Source organism: Nyctibius grandis, chromosome Z (assembly GCF_013368605.1).
Source record: "Nyctibius grandis isolate bNycGra1 chromosome Z, bNycGra1.pri, whole genome shotgun sequence".
NCBI lineage: Eukaryota > Metazoa > Chordata > Aves > Nyctibiiformes > Nyctibiidae > Nyctibius > Nyctibius grandis.
In genome coordinates, this window is record NC_090695.1 from 78,733,989 (window position 1) to 78,756,770 (window position 22,782).

At 37.8% G+C, this 22,782-nt stretch overlaps 1 protein-coding gene across 1 annotated transcript in view; it reads left to right on the forward strand.

Annotated features, from left to right (window-relative positions):
- KIAA0825 (KIAA0825 ortholog) overlaps nt 1-22,782 on the forward strand; it is a 254,030-nt gene that overhangs the window by 89,840 nt on the left and 141,408 nt on the right. Inside the window, exons 10-13 of the mRNA XM_068423333.1 lie at nt 599-749; nt 5,913-6,103; nt 8,260-8,442; nt 19,246-19,356. Coding sequence (XP_068279434.1) covers nt 599-749; nt 5,913-6,103; nt 8,260-8,442; nt 19,246-19,356 — 636 coding nt within the window. The remainder of the gene's footprint in view (nt 1-598; nt 750-5,912; nt 6,104-8,259; nt 8,443-19,245; nt 19,357-22,782) is intronic.

The window sequence follows — 22,782 nt, forward strand, 5'->3', positions numbered from 1 at the left end:
GTAATCTAAAAGTAGAAACTGGGCCTTTTGGGAGAGACACCTGAACTAGTGCAATTTTCAAGGAATGTATGATTTATAAGGGGTTGTATGCACTGCTGAGCTTCTTTCCCTCTGATGTTTTACTCTCTCCTGCATGAAGTGTATCTTTGTGAATGGAAATTCTGAGCCAAAATATTGCTCAATAATTCTACTTATGTGTATTATGGAAGAGTTTTAGTACATACCTACCAAAAATAATCTCTGGACTCCGTGTTTATGTTTTCTTTATCACACTTAGGGCTGAGGCAATTATGCTTCAACCCAGAATCTCCCAGTAACTGAATGACAAATGTACTTTTATCTCAGAAAATAGGATTAAATAATATACTTCTCAGTGACTTGGTTAAATGAGAATTTATAGATGAGCAGATATAGTTAAAGAACTTGTGAAACAAAGACCAGATATTTTCCAAAAGTGAATGCAAGGTTCAGACTCCAGGACGGAGAGGAAATGAATGATTGATACCTAATAATCAAAACCATTTGCAGTACTGAGGATTGTTACCTCCTACTGCACAGCCTTTCAATCTTTGCCTCTTTGATCGTTCTCTCTGAACAGACCCCTGTTCCTAGTGCCTGTCCAACAATATCAGGAATTCATCAGCGTTCTCCAGTTTCAAGTTACGAACTACTGCGTCAGAGTTTGTGCTACAAGCATTTTACAGGATGCTGAGAGCCACCACTGGGATGACTACAAAGCTTTTTATGAGGTGTGAGGTTAAGTTTACTGTGCCTCCCTTTTACAAAATATGTTTTACTGGTTGCCAGCTCTCTGACTAATTAGAAGCATAAGATCAGCATTATTTTTACATAAAGATTATTGGAATTTACTATTTTGAAATATCTGTTATCACAGGCAAATGTCTCTGTAGAAATGATGTAGGAAAACATAGTCACTTAAAGATGAAATAAATCATTACCATAGAGTGTTTGTGTCATTTGTTTAATAAAATATTGTGTGTCTAGTTCAAGACATTTATATAGAACTCAGTAAAAAAGACACTGTCATTTTAACTCTTCTTCTTGCAGAAAGTGTGACATATGAAAATGAAAGACAGCTGTTTTTCTCCTGGAAATTTTTAATCTGATCCTTTGATTTTTATTTTCAAGTGGTTCCCCTTTTACCTTTTGTGAGTGAAGGGTGTGACAAAGAAAGATGGTCAATATAGTTACCTTCGACATTCAACAATATATTTCTGAAATAAGTAGTGCCATTGCACCTGCATTTTGAAGTCACAGGTCTGGTCTTGAACTATAATCCTAATAATTCTGTGAAAAAAAACTAAGGATCAAGTGAAGAATTGTAATTTATTGGGTTTTTTTTGTAATCCCAGTTAAATGCAGATATAGGCTGATGTATACTGTTTGAAATTAGTTTCACTTAATTTTAGGATGATGTGAAAGTTGAATGTTTTTTATCAATAATAACTGAGATGTCCTAGAGACAAAGTCCTGCCCTTCCTTATATCATTTGCAGTGTTTTTGTTAAGCATTTTTGTTAAGCATTTTGAGGTGTTTTTGTTAAGCATTTTCTAGAATTCTTATATGAAAGAAAACTGTGTGTGTATTCTACGGATGTAATATAAAAAGCTGCTGAGTCAGTGACATAAATCTGTATGGGATAGGTGATGCAGACCTTAATATGAGTAATCTATCAAAATGCCCATCCCTCAAAGACAAGTAAATAAGCATTTTATTTCTGTTTGAATGTGAGCCCAGATGTCCTGGATTGATAACGTAAGAAATATAGAGGCTTTCGGCAACTGATAAATCGTAATATGATCTTCACTGTCTGTAGTCTGTATGGTGCTGTGTCCTGTTTATTAGTGACCCAATAACTATTCACCGTGGAGGAAACCTAATTGTCAGAAATAGCTGTCTCAAGAAGAAAGAATATGGATTAGCTAAACAATTTTATCATTACTGATCTGAACTGATGTGTGTAGGAAGGGATGAAGAAAGCTGGTATCTCAGCTCTGTACACTTGCAGGACTTGAGGTGGGAAGTATGCAATTTTACATCATCATGCTGCTCTTTTTACTGGGCCATGGGCCATGGCCCAAGCATGGACCATGATCTGCTCAGAATGCCTTTGGGAGGCATGTATCTGAGCAGCTGCTACTTCCATCGAGCTCTTGTAGGCATCCCAAATGGAAGAGGTTGGCTTAAGACCTATTGCTTCTTACAGAGGCAACATCCTGCTGAAACTTCTAGCAGTGAGAGGTGGCTCCTTCCAAGGTCTGAGCTCAGCAGGAAGTGTGAGGCTCTGCCTGTTAAGTCATGCAGCTCCTGCTGAGCTCAGAAAACAAGAGTAGCTTGGAGCCAGGCACCAGAAGACCTTGCCAGTCATGAAGAGCAGGCTCTGATACGAGCTCCTCCTCTCTCAACGGGAACACACTCTTGAGCTTGTGCGAGTCAGTGGCTCGCAGCCCTTGCTGTGTTTTCAGTGGGATCCACTGCTGTAAACAGCGTCAAGATCTTGCTTCTTTAAGGGGAAGCTGCACTTGCCTCTCTGCTTCTGCTTGTCTTTTGAGTAGCCTAGCTCTTGCATCTGATTTAGGTCAGGACCACCCTCACTACCCTTTCCCCTTTGTCCCCCAGTTTTGAGTATTACATGCAACTATAAAAGGTCCAGTCCTCATCTGTAAATCCTGAATGCAATTTCATAAAGGAAAAATATGCATTCCCTTTGCTCCCACAAAATAAGCAAAACATTGCCTGTCCTTTGGTTTTGTGTGCATGGGTAGGGAAGAAGGAAAGAGGAATAACCTTTCTTTCCTCGTTCTTGTATTGCATGCTTAATTGCAAACTAAATGGCAGTCCTACACTTCAAGGATCACATAAAGTTACTCTCTTTTTTTTTTCCCCAATAATATAGGACGTTCAAGTGGTATTAGAAAGAGTATGTGATAGCCTTCCTTTTCATTCCCCACTAATGGCATGTTGACTAATAAAACTTCTTGACTTACTTGATGTCATCCTGAAAGAAGGCAAAACCACTGAAAGACAAAGGGAAAGGAGGAAGGGGCAGGGGACAGTGTCTGTGTTTGATTACACAGAGCTGCAGTTTCCATATCCATTTATTTATTTCTTTGTACAATGGCAACATATGAGGAGAACAAGATTGGTAGCAAATGGTTATTACATTCTGTAAAATAAAGCATTACTTCTTTTCTACATTGTTAAAATAAGAATAATGTATTTTTAAATATTTTTTGACTTTCATAACCAGTTTCAGTACCTGCTGACCCATCCTCCCTCTGATGTGCACCTAATCCAATAGTGGTAACTGGAATTAAAAGAAAAGCCAAAAGACCAGTTATGATTAGAGGGTAAACACAGCAATTCTAATCACTGTGAGATGACAAAGTTAAGCAGAGATTTTGTGAGATCTGAACTGAGCTGTAAGAGCGCAGTTCCCATTCAGCACTTGGAATCTAAGCTGGCAGGGAGTGAAACTCTCTGGGTTCAGAATCTCGCTGGTAGAGTGCACTGAACACCCACTGTGCCACTGGGCCAGCTCTCCAGATTACATTTTCAAATGCAGCTTATAGTGTAGCAGACATCTGCTGTAGCTTTGGGAACTTATGTTTTCTAATAGTCAAAGAATAAAGAATTGTCTGTTCAAAGATAATATTGAGTGGCTTATGTAATAAAGCGCAGCTGCTTGTTTCCTGATATATAAGCTAAATAAAAGCTCACATCTGTTTGTATTATACGAAGCCTGCAAAAATAGCAGATGTTTACCAGTAGAATTGTCTAGAAATGCCAACAAATAGAAAAACAGGTCAGCAAAGGAGAACAAATCTCATTTAAATCTTCAGTGAAACTGTTGCTTCTGCAGTGGAGGCACAATGTTAGAAAAGGGGTATTATTCAATTTACTGCTTTAAATTAAATAAAGCAGAGAAAATGAAGCAATTTGTGTTTATAGTTACAAAGTTAAAAAGTAAAACTTGCCAACATTCAGTTGCTTAAAAAAATAAATACTCTGCTTTAGAAAGTCAGTTTAGAATTATATTTCTGGTTGTTAAGTCTGCATGGTTTTTGAAAATTTTTAATTTTATTTTTGTAAATTAAAGATATGACCAAAATAAATTAGCTTCCATTAGGCATTCAAACTAATTATTTTTTGCCTGGTAAGTTTATTCTGTAACAGTTGAAATGTTTTTCCAAAGAAAGGGAAATGTTAGTAAAATGTCCGTAAGGTAGGGTTAGGGGTTTATTTCTGGATAAATCTACAGGAATGTACCTCAAGAGTAGTCATGGTAATATATCTAAGAAACCCAGACTTACAGAAATGTATTAACATTTGAGTCATTCAAAGTTATGAAGTTATGAATTGAGTTATGAAGTAAACTTGTACTTTCTCATGATGATTTTTCAGTAAATCATGCAATAATATTGTAATTTTATTTCATATAAGAAAAATAGGAAATTATTTTAATATGTCCATTATTTTTTATATCCATTTTTGGTCAGTATAACACAATCCTGTTTTACCTGTGTGGAAACACTTGACAAGTGCTTCAAAATACCAGAGTGATGGTTTTTGGTTTACCTGTTGAAATATGCTTAAAATAGTTACAAGATGTCCATGGTTGTATGTATGAAGAAAATTAGGCATATAATTTTCCTTTGAAATTTATCTGTATTACATTTTTCTCTTCTGCATTAATGAAACTTGAAAAATTGGACATCTTAATGATTTGTTTTTCTTTTTTTTTAATTAGTGAGATATTAGAGATGCCCATGCCAGTCAAATTTGATGACTAGAGCAGTGGTCACAAGTTTGGTACTTTTGTTCTTTGTCATTACTTAGCACTTTTTAATATAAAACACACTTCAAATATTATGGCAGATAAATACTGAATAATGACAACTTCCAGTAATCTGCTAATGTGGTGTGTTTAAAAAAAAAGACAGATTATTTTGTCTTATTATTATTAGAGAATGCCTATGGAACTCTTACAGTGTTTTAAAAGTTATGGGGCTGTTTTATATTTCTGATAATGCTAATATATCAACAAATTCTTAAAATATTTCTCAGCTTCATTGAAACGTGGGAAGTGAAGATTCAAGTCTTTGTTCTGATACAGCTTCATCATAATGCTATTTTTTGAATAGGTATTAGTTGAAATATTTAAATGTAGGTTGAACTATGTACTTCTTAGAGATATTAAAGTTTAACCACTGTGATTTTGACTGCCCTGTGTTTATCTCTGTGTTTTATTGGGGTAGTTCTGTATAGACAATGAAATACTAATACCAATGTTGATTCCTTCCCAGAAAATGTTTAGCTTCAATGAGTTACCATTATAAGATGAAAAAAAAATCTTACGAAAAAATTCTGGATATGTCTAATTATCAGTTTAATTGTTCAGTTGTTATTTTTTTTCTGCTCTTATTGCATATCGATTATATATAACCAAAGTTTCATAATCACGATTATGTGTGGCATAATCCTGGGAAAATGTATATGTTTAAGTAATTTAAATAATTATTTTATTTTCAGGACAAAGAAACATTTATATTAAATTCATCTGACTATTGTAGTGAGTACAGGATACTGTATATGTTTTTAAACTAGACTTATAACACTATGGGTTTTGAGAATAGATTAATTAAGGAGATAAGAGGTCAAATGCTGTGGTTTGGTTTTGTGGCAGAACTCTGGTTTTGTAACGGAAATGGAACATGTGTTTCCTTGCTAATAAAGATGTTTCACATCTTGTCAAGGACCATTTTTTGGTCATCATATGCCTGAAACTCTTCAGCTATTTCCTTTCAGATTGAATTAATTAGACTTACAGGAACTAAATTGACATTTTGGAAGGTGTGTTTTTATTATTTAATGTGTGGTGGTTTTGCTAGGGGGAAAGATGCTCGTTCTCTGTCCAGATGTGGCATTACTTCTGCTGTGCTCTTCATCATGATCTATGGACTATTCTACCTCCCAAGACAGCCCAGGAGATTCTTACAGATGTACTAGAGCAATCTTTGGCTATGCTGTCCTCCAGATATTGTCAGACCTGCCCCAGTTACAAGAGAACACCACAAATCAGGTAAGGATTATACGTATATTTAATTCAATCTTAGTTTTCTGTTATGCACTGCTTTGATTCCAATTTCAATGTTAATGAACACAGCAGAGGGGATAGACACAATTCATGTATTTTAATGTTCATTTTAATTCAATGTATTTTGTGTATTTAAGTATATTTGGTAGTCATGTAGTAAACTGGGCAGAATCAAAGACCTCTTTTGAACTCCTAGTGAAATCGTTCCATAAACTGCTTGATTGGTTTGAAAGCCTCATGATGAACAGTGCATTGAGGAGTGGTGGAGCAACCAAAAATGTGGGCAGAATTGACAGCATCAGGATTGGAAATTAAGCCATTGGTTCATGAGGAAAAAAAAATCCTTGTGTTCCAATAGAATCTGGGTTTTCATAGGGCTTTTCAAATGAAAGAGCTATGAGGTCACATCAAAAGATTTGCCAGAATGCAGCCAGTGGTGCAGAAGGATAGAGGAAGAAGAGGCTATTCCTTCTTCTGTCATTTTAGGAAATATGAAGCTGGAAGTTCTTCTTGTTGTGATTCTTATGTTTTTGCCAGAGAGGAGGGTCTCTTTAAGAAATACTGAAGCAGATGTCTCCAGGTGGAAGCTTACCCTACCGCTGTCCTTTCTCTTTCTAGCCAATGTCTTGTTTGACTGAAGAAATTGGTGTATTTCTCATCCTGTCCCTTCGCTCTGTGTCTTTCCTATATGAATATTTTCCTCTTTTTAGATTTTGAAAATTATATAGTCCATGGTGGCCATGCGCATTAAAAACTTAAGAACTTGTCATTTGTAGGAGATGAGAGACACTCAGCAGAGATATGTTCTGTGTGAGCTAACACTTATGTGCTGTCATAAGTTTTATCATCAAAAGGAGCAGTGTCATGGAAGCTTAAGTAACTTGCACAAGTTCATGTTCTTGGAATAGGTGGGAAAAAACCTGAAGTTTTATTCTACATATCAAAATACCTGTTTGTATGCTCTATTCCTGCATTAGTTAACCATGATTAGGCCCTTCTATATCTTTACTTACAGAGAGGTTTCCTGGAAGCTTTCCTGGACATTTCCTGGAAAAAAAAATACCTGAAATGTGAAGAATATGTATTTATACAGTAATTCTTAAGTGTAGTTTTAGTCAATTCTATATGAATTTGCCTCAAAATACTGAACAAGAATGAATTTGTTACATTGTTGTTTTGTAGAGAAGCTGTTTTATTTAATAAGGTGATTCTTGAATTTGTCACTAAGTGAATTGAATTATCCAGTCATGCACAAATGAAAAAAAACCAATTTTTAATTAATATCATTCGATACATTTTTATCACAGAGGTTTTACTTTTTTTTTAATAATACTGCAGTTTGGGAGGGGGTGTCTTTTCTCCCAGTGATTCTTGAAATGTGAGAGATCTGATCTGTAATAGAGACAAATGTTTGTTCATCTGTGTTTGCCTAAATTTTCCAAAAATAAGATGATCCTTAAAAATGCAGATGATCACATACGCATCCATTGGCTTTTTGGTACTTAGGTGCTTTTTTCAGTCGAGCTTCATGCCTGACGTATATTTTGTGTTATCCATCTGTTTCCTATCTGTTGTGTGTCAGCATAGTCTCATGAGATTATGTTGTTGTAGTTTGGTTTCTTGCTGTTGTTTAGGCCGATGACCCATGATGCTCTGCCAGCCAATATCAACAGGCAACAGATTCCTGCCTCAGAAACGTTCCACATTGTAATACATTGCCTGGCAGTTGAAGTTTTGCAAATTGAAGATGTAGTTATTACTTTTTTGCTCCAGCAGGATTTGAAAATATTATGTACATTATAATCATACTTTATCATAAAGAAAACTAAATTTAATGTTATTTAGTTGTAGTTTAGAAGGTAAGTTGTTCCTGTCTAGAGGCATTGACCTTTGGTATTGGAAATTTCCATGTTTTTTAATTCTTATTTTGACTAGTTTCAGTAACAACTTTTCTGTGAAAGTGCTGAATTTTTACAGTGTAGTGGATTCAGAATTCCTACACCACTGATGGAAGAGGAAGTTTGAAATCCATGCTATCATTTAGGTATTTTATGTTGTCAGAGGAAAGCTCTGTTTAACTGAAATTTACCACTGTCCTGATGTCATAAGTAATGTTATTTTCACTTTTTTTTTCCGTCCAGAATTGATATTGCAGCAATTTTGATGTCCACTGAAGATATGCTCTGGTCAGTTTGCAGCTCTGTACAGGAGTTTCTGAATCCATTTGAAGACAGAAATCTCAAGATCTATAAAATACATAGCCACTGCAATAGTCTGCTCTCTGTTCTGGCTATTTTAACTTCACCAATGAAGAATTTGTATGAGTGAGTATGAAATATTCAATTTGAGATAAAATTGGTTCTTGAGCTTACATGGATAGATCTAGAAGGTGAATAATTGTGTTGAAATACAAATGAGATGCATAGTGTTTACACATTTTGATAACCTTTTATTATTTCTTGATTTGGTCTTGAACTTATCTTATGTTTATGATCTTACCTAAAGTTCAATTATATTTGCTGGGATTTTATTAGCTTTGGATCAAACTCCTATACTGCACATTTTTTTGTCTGTTGATAACATAGACCACAGTGAATGTCTGGTTTGATTTCCTCTGTAACACAAACAGTAGAATTTTATTAACAATTACTGTCCAAATTTGCAATTTACTGTTTGGTTAGGACACATTTTGTTAGAAATGCATTCTTGTCAGTCTGAAAACATTTACTACTATGGTTCCAAAGCCTTTGGTAAGGTTTTCAAGGACTTAGTCACTCATACAATTAAAAAAATGTCATCTTCTTACTAGTTCAGATTTATCTACCTTCAGCTTCCAGGTAAATCAGAATGTTCTGCTGTCATCCCATAATAATTCTATTAAGTACTGGAATTTAAAGATAATTTAGTGCAATTATAATCTAGTTCCATGACCAGTATGCTTCAACAAATATTAAATATAGTTTAAAAGAGAAAGAGTATAGAATGCCCATCTTTATAAAATTATGTCTTCACAAGTCACAACTGTAAACAAAAGGACACATTACTGCACTGAAATCGAGTCTAAGTCTTTCATTGCTTTTTCATGCTAAAAATTCTGCTGTAAATTTCGTGTAAGAGACAACACAAAGTGAGATCACAAATTAAAAAAACAACAACAAAACCCAAAACTAAGACAGCCACATCCTATTCAGCTGGCTTTTATTGTTCTAAATGAGAATATTCTAGGTAAAAGAAAGAGGAGGGTGGAGACCTCCTGCATTTAAGCTTCTTTAACTAAATATTTTTTGTCATGTGTGGGCTCATTTTAACGTTTATGGGCTCTGAGGAACATGCGTAAGTGGATTCTAACTGGATGTTTAATCTTATACAATGGAGGCTTGTGAAAAAATAGCAATTAAGAAGGTGACTCATGAACAGAATAGGTAGTCCTGCTGTGGCAATAGTAATGGAGGCAGGAATGGACATTGTGGTAGCTGTAACTGCTTCTACTATCAATTTTGACATTTCACCTCTACTTTGTGAAAGCCCTTAGAATGGTGGACTAAAATAAATGTGTAGTATAGTCTGTTCCTTTTAGCTATTCTAGTCTTCTCCACTAATCCATGTTGTTTACAGTTTTATCTATACCTGGAATGATAAAAAATGTGTGCTAACTTGAGAACTCACTGAGTTTCAGAGCAAAGTGCCAATGGAGTGAGGCAGCATATTTTGTATTTTATATAAAATGCTACAGATTAACAACTTGGTCATATTGCTTTCATATTTAGGCATATAAATTTCAGTATCCTAATTTGCTTTTCTAGAGATCAAAAACTTGACATGCACAGGATCTAGCAGCTCATTGAATTTACTACAAAGTACTCTGCAAATCATAACCAAAATCTGGCAGCCTTGTTTAAGAATACAAAAAATGTCGTACTTTGTTGTATGGTTACAAAAATAAAGTTAACACTGAAAAACATTGTTAGAGAGATGATGCATGTTTTTGTGTAAGAAGGAATGTTTTTTATGAACAGTGTATTCAGAACTTTTATTTTCAAAACCTGTGAGACTCTGTTATCAAACCACTTCTTTTATGTTTTATCACAGAATCAGAATCAATCACAGAATCAGTCAGGTTGGAAGAGACCTCAGGGATCATCGAGTCCAACCGTTGCCCTTACACCACCCTGTCAACTAGACCATGGCACTAAGTGCCATCCCCAGTCTTTTCTTAAACACATCCAGAGATGGTGACTCCACCACCTCCCTGGGCAGCCCGTTTCCTATGTCTAATGACCCTTTCTGAAAAGAAATGCTTCCTAATGTCCAACCTGAACCTCCCCTGGCGAAGCCTGAGGCTGTGTCCTCTTGTCCTATCGCTAGCTGCCTGGGAGAAGAAGCCAACTCCCACTTCACTACAACCTCCCTTCAGGTAGTTGTAGACTGCAATAAGGTCACTTCTGAGCCTCCTCTTCTCCAGGCTAAACAACCCCAGCTCCCTCAGCCGTTCCTCATAGGCCAGACCCTCCAGACCCTTCACCAGCTTAGTCGCCCTCCTCTGGACTCGCTCCAACACCTCAACATCTTTCTTGAAGTGCGGGGCCCAGAACTGAACACAGTACTCAAGATGCGGCCTCACCAGTGCCGAGTAGAGAGGGACGATCACTTCCCTAGACCGGCTGGCTACACTGTTCCTAATAGAGGCCAGGATGCCATTGGCCTTCTTGGCCACCTGGGCACACTGCTGGCTCATGTTTAGCCGGCTGTCAATCAGCACCCCCAGGTCTCTTTCCACCGGGCCGCTTTCTACCCACTCTTCCCCCAGCCTGTAGAGCTGCATGGGGTTGTGGCCGAAGTGTAAGACTTGGCACTTGTTCTTGTTGAACCTCATGCCGTTGGTCTCGGCCATCTATCTAACCTGTCCAAATCCCTCTGTAGGGCCTTCCTACCCTCCAGCAGATCGACACTCCCACCCAGCTTGGTGTCATCTGCAAATTTGCTGAGGGTGCACTCCATCCCTATGTCTAGATCATCTATAAAGATATTGAACAGCACCGGCCCCAGAACTGAGCCCTGGGGAACACCACTAGTGACAGGCCACCAGTTGGACTTTGCCCCATTCACCACCACTCTCTGGGCTCGGCCATCCAGCCAGTTTTTAACCCTTTTAAGAGTCCACCCATCCAAGCCCCGGGCAGCCAGTTTGTCCAGGAGGATGCTGTGGGAGACAGTGTCGAATGCCTTACTGAAGTCTAGATAGACTACATCCACAGCCCTGCCCTCATCTACTAAGCGGGTCACTTTGTCATAGAAGGAGACCAGGTTGGTCAAGGAGGATCTGCCTTTCATGAATCCATGTTGGCTGGCCCCAATGCCCCGATTGCCCTGCATGTGCCATGTAATGGCACTCAGGATGATCTGTTCCATCACTTTGCCTGGCACCGAGGTCAGGCTGACAGGCCTATAGTTCCCTGGATCATCCTTCCGACCCTTCTTGTAGATGGGCGTTACATTTGCTAATTTCCAGTCAGCTGGAACTTCTCCAGTTAACCAGGACTGCTGGTAGATAATAGAGAGTGGTTTGGCAAGTTCATTTGCCAGTTCTTTCATTACTCTGGGGTGAATCCCATCCGGGCCCATAGCCTTGTGGGTGTCCAACTGGCACAGCAGCTCACTAACTGTCTCCTCCTGGATCCTGGGAGGTTCACACAGCCCCCCGTCCCTAACTTCAGGCTCTGAGGGCCGAGTCTCCTGAGGACAACCGGTCTTGACATTAAAGACCGAGGCAAAGAAGGCACTGAGCACCTCTGCCTTTTCCTCATCCCCTGACACTACACTACCCTCCTCATTCAGCAAGTGGTGGAGGCTCTCCTTGACCCTCCTTTTGCTGTTGATGTATTTGTAAAAGCTTTTTTTGTTGTCTTTGACTGTAGCAGCCAAATCGAGCTCTAATTGAGCTTTGGCCCTTCTAATCTTCTCCCTACACGACCTGGCCACGTCCCTATAGACCTCCCAAGTTACCCGACCCTTCTTCCAGAGCAAGTAGGCTCTCTTTTTTTTCCTTAAGTTCTAGTCTAAGTTCCCTGTTTAACCAGGCCGGTCTTTTTCCCCGACGGCTTGCCTTCCTACAGACTGGGACAGCCTGCTCCTGAATATTTAGCAATTCCCTTTTGAAGTATGTCCAACCTTCCTGGACTCCTTTGCCCTTCAGGACCGATTGCCAAGGGACTCGGTCCACCAGCCTCTTAAACAGGCTAAAGTCAGCCCGCCAGAAATCTAAGGCAGAAGTTCTACTCTTGCCCCTCCTTACTTCCCCCACTATCGAAAACTCGTTAACATTTCATGGTCGCTACTCCCAAGACGGCCACCGACCCTCACATCTCCCACTAGTCCTTCTCTGTTCACAAACAACAGGTCAAGCAGGGCCCCTCCTCTAGTGGGCTCATTTACCACTTGCATGAGGAAGTTGTTATGTTTCATTACAGCCAATATTTTTCAGGTAACCTAACCTAGTGTCCAGAATACAATGAAAAAACGGATTTACCAAATTAGCTTCTTGAAGGACTACATCCAGTTGGAAGCACTTTCATATACTGAATTTTATCTTGAATTCCTGGGTCTGTTATTTACTGGGTTGTGCATAGTTCATCACATTAAGAATCTATCAATAACAAATTTAGAAGTTATGCATGATTTTAAAGGAATACTAATACTTCATCAGTTCTCTTTACAATTACAGCAGTATAATCAAAATTTCCATCTGTTAGCTTGGCTCTATATCTTCCAAAGCTTTGGTAAAATTAACTGAAGTGAAATAAAGATTTTTCTTTTAAATTTATCATGCTCTCTTTCAGTACTAGAAGATTTCCCTGCAGGGGCTAGGTTTAAATTAATCTTTAGACTGCTCAGGAAAGTTTTGTGTAATCATAAAAGTGGTGATGACAGAACATTGTTTTCCAGGAGCTGTCTAATAATAGGACTGGCTCATTTCCAACGTACTGGAGATGCTGTATTAACTATTGCTTCCAGGGAATTAAAATTATTCAATATTCTTTATTATGTTGTTGAAATGCAACAAAATAGTAGAGGTACTGAAAAATTAATAATATCCTTAACTTCAAATAAAGTAATTCTGGCATATGCTTTCTCCTTCCTAATTTTGCGATCAAATGTGGTGCATTCTGCTATCGCTTACAGTTTCTTTTCTGTATGACAGGTCTGCTTAGACCTGGTCCTAAATTTACCCTGAATCTTGGGTCATCAGTTTTTAATACTCACTCATTTTTCTGTGCTTCATTTTCCTCCACCCTTCTCTGGCCTTCCTGAAGTAACTTTAGCATAACAGAAATGTTGCTTGGAAAGGACTGCTGGAGGTCATCTAGTCCAACCTCCTGCTCAAAGCAGTACAATCACCAAGAGTAGTCAGACATGGCTGTGTTAGCTGACCATGCAAACCTCCAGGAACCAAGATTTTACAACCTCTCCAGGAAACCTGTTCCATGGCTGCACTGCCTTAGTGCGAAATATTGCCTAATATCTAGTGTTATACTTCAAAGCTGCCAGCTATCGCTTGCTGTATTACACCAGCCCCCACTGAGAAAAGTTTGTTAATATTGTCTTTGGAATTACTCTTGTGGTAGTTGTAGACTACCATTAGATGACTCAACCCTTTAGCCACCTCTTCACCAGAGTAAAGGAGCCTAGGTCTCTCAACCTCTTGTCATGGGCAGAGGCAGGGACTGGAAGGATGAAGAACCGCCCACTGTAGGAGAAGATCAGGTTTGAGACCATCTAAGGAACCTGAAGGTGCACAAATCCATGGGACCTGATGAGGTGCAACCACGGGTCCTGAGGGAACTGGCGGATGAAGTTGCTAAGCCGCTATCCATCATTTTTGAGAAATCATGGCAGTCTGGTGAAGTTCCCACTGACTGGAAAAGGGGAAACATAACCCCCATTTTCAAGAAGGGAAAAAAGGAAGACCCAGAGCACTACAGGCCAGTCAGTCTCACCTCTGTGCCTGGAACATCGTGGAGCAGATCCTCCTGGAAACTATACTGAGGCACACGGAAATCAAGTAGGTGAATGGTGACAGACAACATGGCTTCACTAAGGGCAAATTATGCGTGACAAATTTGGTGGCCTTCTACGTTGGGGTTACAGTGCTGGTGGATAGAGGAAGAGCAACTGATGTCATGTACCTGGACTTGTGCAAAGCATTTGACACTGTCCTGCATGACATCCTTGTCTCTAAATTGGAGAGACATGCACTTGACACATGGACCACTCGGTGGATAAAGAATTGGCTGGATGGTCACACTCAAAGAGCTACGGTCAACGGCTCGATGTCCAAGTGGAGACCACTGACGAGTGGCGTTCCTCGGGGGTCGGTATTGGGACCAGTCCTGTTGAACATCTTCATCGGCGACATGGACAGTGGGATTGAGTGCGCCCTCAGCAGGTTTGCCAATGACACCAAGGTGTGTGGTGTGGTCGACACACTGGAAGGAAGGGATGCCATCCAGAGGGACCTTGACAGGCTTGAGAGCTGGGCCTGTGCGAACCGTGTGAAGTTCAACAAGGCCAAGTGCAAGTTCCTGCATGTGAGTCAGAGCAATCCCAAGCACAAATACAGGCGGGGCGGAGAATGGATTGAGAGCAGCCCTGAGGAGAAGGACTTGGGGGTGATGGTTGACAAGAAGCTCAACACGAGCTGGCAATGTGCGCTTGCAGCCCAGAAAGCCAACCATATCCTGGGCTGCATCACAAGCAGCGTGGCCAGCAGGTCGAGGAAGGTAATTCTGTCCTTCTGCTCCGCTCTCATGAGACCCCACCTGGAGTACTGCATCCAGCTCTGGGGCCCCCACATTAAGAAGGACATGGAGCTGTTGGAGTGAGTCCAGAGGAGGGCCACGAAGATGATGAGAGGGCTGGAGCACCTCTCCTATGAAGACAGGCTGAGACAGTTGGGGCTGTTCAGCCTGGAGAAGAGAAGGCTCCAGGGAGACCTTATAGCAGGCTTCCAGTATCTGAAGGGGGCCTACAGGAAAGCAGGAGAGGGACTTTTTACAAGGGCATGTAGTGATAGGATGAGGGGGAACGGTTTTAGGCTGAAAGAGGGTAGATTTAGATTAGATATTAGGAAGAAATTCTTTACTGTGAGGGTGGTGAGACACTGGAACAGGTTACCCAGAGATGCTGTGGGTGCCCCCTCCCTGGCAGTGTTCAAGGCCAGGTTGGATGGGGCTTTGAGCAACCTGGTCTAGTGGAAGGTGTCCCTGCCCGTGGCAGGGGGGTTGGAACTAGATGATCTTTAAGGTCCCTTCCAACTGAAACCATTCTGTGATTCTATGATTCTATGATAGATGATGCAGTCTTGCCCTTTCCAGTTTCCTCACATCCTCCTTAAGCTGTAGGCCCAACACCTGGTCAAAATATCCTAGATAAGGCTTAACTGTTGCCAAGTAGATGAAAGGAATCATTACCTTTAGTTTGCTTGCCATACTCCTCCTAATGCATCCCAGTGTGTGGTTTGCATTGTTTCTAGTGAGAGTACACTGTTGCCTCTCACATTCACCACCCTACTGGCCATAAACCTTAGGCTTGGGGTTGGGTAGGGTTGGTACTCAGTTGGTTCCCAGCCTAGGTTGTTATAATGCTGTTGCTGGAGCAAAAAGTTGCACTTTACCTCAGTGAACTTCGTGAGTTTCTGTTGGCCCGGTCATCCATGACTTGGCACTCTACTGTTTGTAGTGTTAATTGCTGTGCCAGCTTCCCCCAGTTTAGTGTCACCTGCGAATGTCCTAAATGTGTGTTCTGTCAATCCACTTTTGTCCAGGTTGTTGAGGAAGCTGTTGAACAACAGCAGTCTCCAGAATGTGCTCCTCAAAACTACCACGTGTTGCTATTTTCCTGCTGCTGACCCAAACCTCTGAAAAAAGAGGATTTTCACCCCTCAGAATTTCTAGTCATCATAGTCTAACTCACTGACAAGGCTGTTGTCAGTTACTCAGTTCAAGTAGCTGGGTTTTGTGCAGTGGATCTAACAGTGTCAGTGCAGCTTGTGGATTTTGTAGGAGAATCCAATGCTGTTCTTCTTCATTCATTAGTTTTTACAGAATGAAATTATCCAGGAGAAGCAGACTGGCAATGTGCAGCACAACAGACCCATTTATGACTTCATAGTAGAGACTGTCTACTGCACCAGATTGAGGGTTGCTTAAGTTGGAGCAGATATATTCTTGTGCTTTTTTCTATATTCTTTAGCCTTTTGTACTGAGTAGGAGATGACAATCTTTCTGTTAGGGAAGACCATAAAGAATAAGGTGGATACACGTTTTTATTATTTCATACTGTGAATTATTATATCTTAATTTCTCAACAAGAAATCAGGTGAATGACTTGAATGCTGAGAGAAGACCTTAGAGATTCTATTGGTAAAATTGCTGTCTATTGGGTAAAAATATCTCTCAATTTTAAAAATTGAAAATATTTCTCTTAATTTTAATATATAAGATTTATAATTCATGAAGTTGCTTTTTAGTCATGTTTATTCCTTATACAGAACTAAATCCTTAGAAGTCTACAAGGAAATACCATTAGGTTGCATCTTGTTGGCATCTCATTTTTTCACACCTGCACTGAGGCTTACAAGATCAATTCTCACCTTGTCATACTCTACTGAAGAATAAAACTACTGTAACTTGGAATCTTGCTGTGGCATTAAATACTTTCACAGATGCTATCCACTGCTTTGAGACTATAGGCAGCTGCTTTAACATAACTTGTAGTCAAAACAAATTTCTTACTAGCTATTATTATACTTCTGTCAGAAGAGTAGTTGAATTAAACTGTCTGGCACAGAGTTGGGTTTTGTTGGCAAGAATTACAGAGCCAGCAGTGGACGCTGAGAAATGCTGGCACCAGAATTAGTGTATTATCATTAGGCACTTGATTTTTTATTTTATTTGAAGTTATTCTAATATTTAAACAATCGTTAAAGTCCTCAGATTATCTCCATCTCAGTTTAAAAATTTGTGTAGACATTTTGTTATAAGCCTCGGAGTTCAAAAATCTGCTCTGTGTTTGTCTTCAGGAGACAGCTAAGAAACCATATTTGACAAGCTGCTTTAGCCCCGAAGTCTCTTAAACAGTTCATACACTATCAGTAGACAAGATGTGGTCTTTTTTTTGTTAGATTACTACCCAAACTGTATCTATCATGCTTTCCTGTAGGAAGTTGGCTCTATGCTTTGCTATATTAAGAAAAACATTTCAAAGGATAAGAGACAATAAGATTTTTTTTCTTTAATTTTCTGACAATGTTGAAATTAGTGTCTTTAAGATAATTATTTTCTAGTTTAAGTTCTCCGTTTATCTATATTACAATCTCAGCTTTATTTTTAATCCTCATGTTTTTCTGAATTCACCAAGAGTGCAAATTCACTATGTGCTAAACCTTCTGCTCAGATATTGCTTACTTAAGATCATTTTGAAGTCTGTAGCAAATTCTTCCTATTGATTTTGTTTGATTAGTAAAATTAATTTCCAAATAAATCAGTCTGTACAAGGGTGTACACCCGAAGTGTAATTCTCTTTCTTTTTTCATCTGGGGTCTTACAGGCAGACAGTGATCTTATAGACATGTAGCTACACTTCTAAGTTACTTATATGCAGCCGTGAAAAAGAGTTAAAAAGCAATTTTAAAAAATTAAATTACAAAACACAAATACTATTAATGTAATGGTGACAAAGCACCCTATCAGAAAGAGGAGATTTTACCTTTTAGGCTAGGAGTTCCTGAAGTCTGTATTCCAATGAGTTCCATTCTGTCTCCAGTTTTAAGTGTTTAGAGCCACTCTGTTTCCATGTCGTGGCAGTGGCTTTTTTTATGTCTTGTAAAAAGTTTCTCTTGTCCTGAGAGAGTCCTCATGTCTTTTCCTGCGGTATTTTTAAATGTCCCTCTACTCTTACTGCAACAGAAAGAGTACTGACTCAAAAGTGGGAATGACGTTGAATCACTGCAGGAAGTAAAGCAAATATACCATAAATGAGTTCTGTAGAAGTGGCATTTTTAAGGGTAGTTACCTTCTTTATATAACTCAGAAAATCCCAGCTATGATACATAAAGAAACAAGCTTCAGAGAAGGAAAGTTATTAAGATGAAAAATTCACAGCCAAGCAAGTTGAAAAGTAAGGTGCAAAAGAAGTGATAATGATTATGGTTAACGGAGGATGGATATAACAGACTGTATCCTCTCTGCTGGAATTGCATTCAGTGTAAATGAGAGTAAAAAGGGAAGAAGCCAAGGGGCATCCATTCCCATCACACATTATTACATCCTCATGGTTGCTACAGAATTGTACAAATACTAATACCTTTATTAGTATTTATTATTATATAATAATTAAAGGCAGATATTAAATTTGATAATCCTGTTCTTATATATACTTATAATCATATAATATAATTAACTAATAAAAATAGTTAATTTTTAGTATCAGAGGATTGGACACATCTGATTTTTGCTTCTCACATCCTTTGGGTAAGAGAAGTAATGCAGAAGTGACATAAAGCTAGCTTATCTAATTCTTCACCAGTCCTTATATTTGAAAACAGCATTTTTTTTCAAACAGTATTCTGTTTCTCACAAGCCAGTGAAGGTCCAGTGCTTTTGGTTTAGATTTTTTTCCGGTTTAATCCAAAGTCTATATGTACTTGCATGTTATTCAAAAGGTAATCATTATAATTTCAAAAGATGTTTCTCTTATGATTGTATATGATAGAAGTATTGATAATATGATGCATATGTTATGCAGAAAGAGGTACAGAAATGAATGACTGAAGAGCAGTTTGTTTATTCAATGCATTTTCAAACGGTTTGAAAATGTGCTATATTATACGAGTAAAAATATTAAGAAAACTGATTTAACAGTACTAAGTTTCAAAGAGTGAAAGTAAATAAGATATAGAATGACATTTTTAACACTACATAAGATAAATTTACAATTCTGTGTATGTATACATATATTAGTACTATTTATCTTAAGGGATTTTCTCTCTTCTATTGATACATATTTAGTACTAGTGATCTGAGGGGATTTTCGGTCTTCCATGTAATTCAGAAGTATTTCGTTTTTTTCAGGACATTTCTGAACAATTCTGATGAACATCTTCCTCAAGATTTTTCAAAAGTCTTTTATCATCCATTACACTGGTTATTTTGCATACCATCATCCTGTTCGTCCTTACTGAAGTGAGTATCAAAAGTTGATTGTTGTAAAGGAATCACCAGATAGTCAATATTAATGAAATACTGTTACAACATTTTGAAAAGAGTATATCTGAATAAATGTCGAATTAATATTCTGATTAAAAAAAACATAGAAACATTTTTTTCAAATTCTCCCTAATCTTTAAACTTTAAGAGTCTAAGGTCATGCTGAAAGCAGTGCACTGTGTAGCTTTTTGCTAGTATATTCATTATGTTTGATATTTGAATTATCTGTAAGGTTTTATTGCTTTAATTAAAGAGTATATAGCTCTTGACAATAATTTAGTCAGCACAGTTGCTGTTTTGAAAGACTTATAATTAAAGGGGAGATAAAGAATGTATGCCTCTGTTTATGATTGCTGGTTAAAAAAAAGTTTTATATATAAATAACTCATTGAAAAATATGCTGCTTGATCGTAGTTGATTTTTTTGGAGATTACTTCATGATTAGAGGCAAAAGCTTAATTTCTTTTTCTGTGTCACTGCATATAATGACAAGTTACATATGAGACATATGCTACCAGCTGTGCTGTCATTCCCTTTCTAATTTTGAACCTGAAGCACTCCCACACCAGTGTAGATCCTCTCCTAACCCCTTCACCTCCTCCTCCTCCTCTTCAAAAGTTATTTCCTGAGAGATTTTCACTCTCCATTTTCATGAAAAAAGCTGCCTCTGTGAGTTGTTATTGTGTTTTCTGAAAGTATTTTTATATTTTGGAGGAACACGTTATCATAGGAGTGGTGACCTACAGTGACCTATTGAAGACCAATGTGCCGTGGATTTATTACCTCTTACCTTGTACACACAATATCTTGTACATCACAGTATCTTCCCTATGATTTAGCCCCATACTACACAAAACATGCTGATTTCTCTCCATAACCTTCACTCCTAACTACATGTCAGCAGTACTGTTTTCTCCTTCCCTGGTGCCTCTGATACCTGCTGAACCAGAGGCAATAGATGCTGTGACTGAGTCAAAGTTGTGTGGTTGGCTAACTGAAATGCCAAATACTGAATAACTACTGAATTCAGAATGTGTCCTTTTCCCTGCTTGAAATAGTAATTTGAGTTTTTCTAAAGCTTGAAAGATGATGTGTTTTTACCTCTCAATCGAGGTTCAAGGAAGTTTGTCAGGGGCTTTATAAGTTATGCATGGGAGGAGAGGAAGGAGAGGAGAAGGAGGATATAGGAGAGGGAATGACTGCATGATCACTTAAAAAGTGATCTACTGTATTTCTGGGAAAATTTGTGCTTTATTAAGGACTCATTGTAGAAAAGACGGTAAGCTTTTTGATGCTCTAGTCCAAGGTCGGTACTCAAAATTTAAATTATACTGTGAATTATGAGTTTTGGAAGATGACTTCACAAGTGAGTATCCTCTGCTGTGTGAAAGTATGTAAAGGAAATGCTGGTACCATTTCAGTCTGACATAATTCTCTTTTCTGAGGTGGGATTAGGATTACAGATACTATTTAGGACAGATTTGACTTGAATAAATAGCGGAAAACTATTCCAGAGCTATCCAGCATTTACATTTTTTCCCTGGATGAAAGGTGAGAAAATACACATCTTCTTGACCACCAAATGGGAAAATGAGGAGTCCAGAAGAAAGCACATCTCTGAGAAGATATAGTTAGTGTACCTGTGTGAGGACGGTCCATATATATAAAGCCATGTGTACTGTCCTGGTGATAATGAATGAACTATGTTGGTAAAATATTACATGTTTTCTTTTAACAACACACCTTTCAGCTGCTCAGATATAACAATGAAAGACCCTGTATGTAATGAACTAATTTGAGGGACATATTCTGAGGTGTTCTAATTTTGTTATTGGTTTTACAGTGTATGTTTGTGTAATGGAAGCTTGTCTTTCTTGAAATACAGCATTTAGAGTATTAACAAGGCACATTATGCTTAAGTATTGCAGAAAACTATTTTTTAGAGCATCCTAATTCTTCCTGGATCGTTTTATGTTTTTACTTCTTACATCTAATTAAAATATATATTCACTGGCCATAACAAAATGGGAAGCACAGGCCATTGTACACCTCAGAGCTATGGCCCCCTAATTTTTAACTGAAGACTCTAACCTGGCATAAAAGTACCTATTAGGTATTTGCTCTTCCTAAACTTGATATTTCAAGAGAAAATTTTGCTAGTTCCTGAAATGATTTTGTTTACAATTTCACTATTTAACTAGATCTACTATGTTACTTTTCGTGCCTAAAAATGGCTACAGTCTGTTTTATCTGTTTGATTACAACATCTTTGTCAATGTTTTTAACATGAATTAGGGTTGATGTTTATTTGCCTTATAAAATCTTGAACTTACCTGTTGAGGTTTTCTTTCTTTTCTATCTTGGATGCTAACCAAAATAACATAGTTGGTTATCAAACTAAATAATTACTGATAATTTATATTACAGTTCCTTTAGTGGTAACTGTGATTCATTCTTTGCTTCATTTGCGGTTTATAATCATACCATTTGCAAATCAGAGTTCTGGTTTTTTTTCTTTTACTGTACAAAACTGAACATTTATATGTGTGATATTTATATGTACTTCACCTTTTGTCACTTTTTATGAGGCTAGTCTTATTTTCACTGGTACTGAGCTATGAGGATGGGAGAACATATGCCTCTCCATATGCACGTTACAAAACTTCTCAGTGCATTTATTGGTGCTAGCTTCATGGCTGTAGGGAATGTCTGCTATATTTTATTTTTCCTCCAAGTGAGTCACACCATTGTACATTTCAATTTGCAAGAGGCTTAAAGAGCCAAGAACTGGTGTATATTACAACATGATAGCTTCCCATCTGGTCAATGGCAGACAAGTTTTATTTCAACTCAAGTATTCTAAAAATGGCATTTATTTCAAAGTAATTTAAAATATTATCCTTCGTAAATCAAATTGACCAAACTTGTCCCTTTTCTTATAGTTTGAAGACAATGAATGACCTTATTAGATATGATAATGTGGCGTTCAAGGAAGAAACAAAATTAAACTGGCCCATATATTTTAACTGAATTAGTGAAGTGTTGAGTTTGCTTTCAGCCACAGCACTAATTCTAGTGTGAATATAATAATTGTTTTAATTTAAACTTTAATTAATAGCTACTAATTTGTTCTTAACATGCATTAGAGTTTATATATATTTAACTAATGTTGAACATACAGATATTAAGATAATACTGTTAAGAATTCAAAGCCCTAGTGTCGAAAGTTTGAATGCAATATGTGTTTTAAATATGGGAAAGTAATTTTGGGCAAGTTCTATCAAGATTTAAATGTATATGTGTATATATTTTTGATAAATATTATTAGAATCCAGTATGTGCTTATATGCAAAAATATAATTGTCAAGCCAGTGCTACGCTATCTACGATTATATATAATGT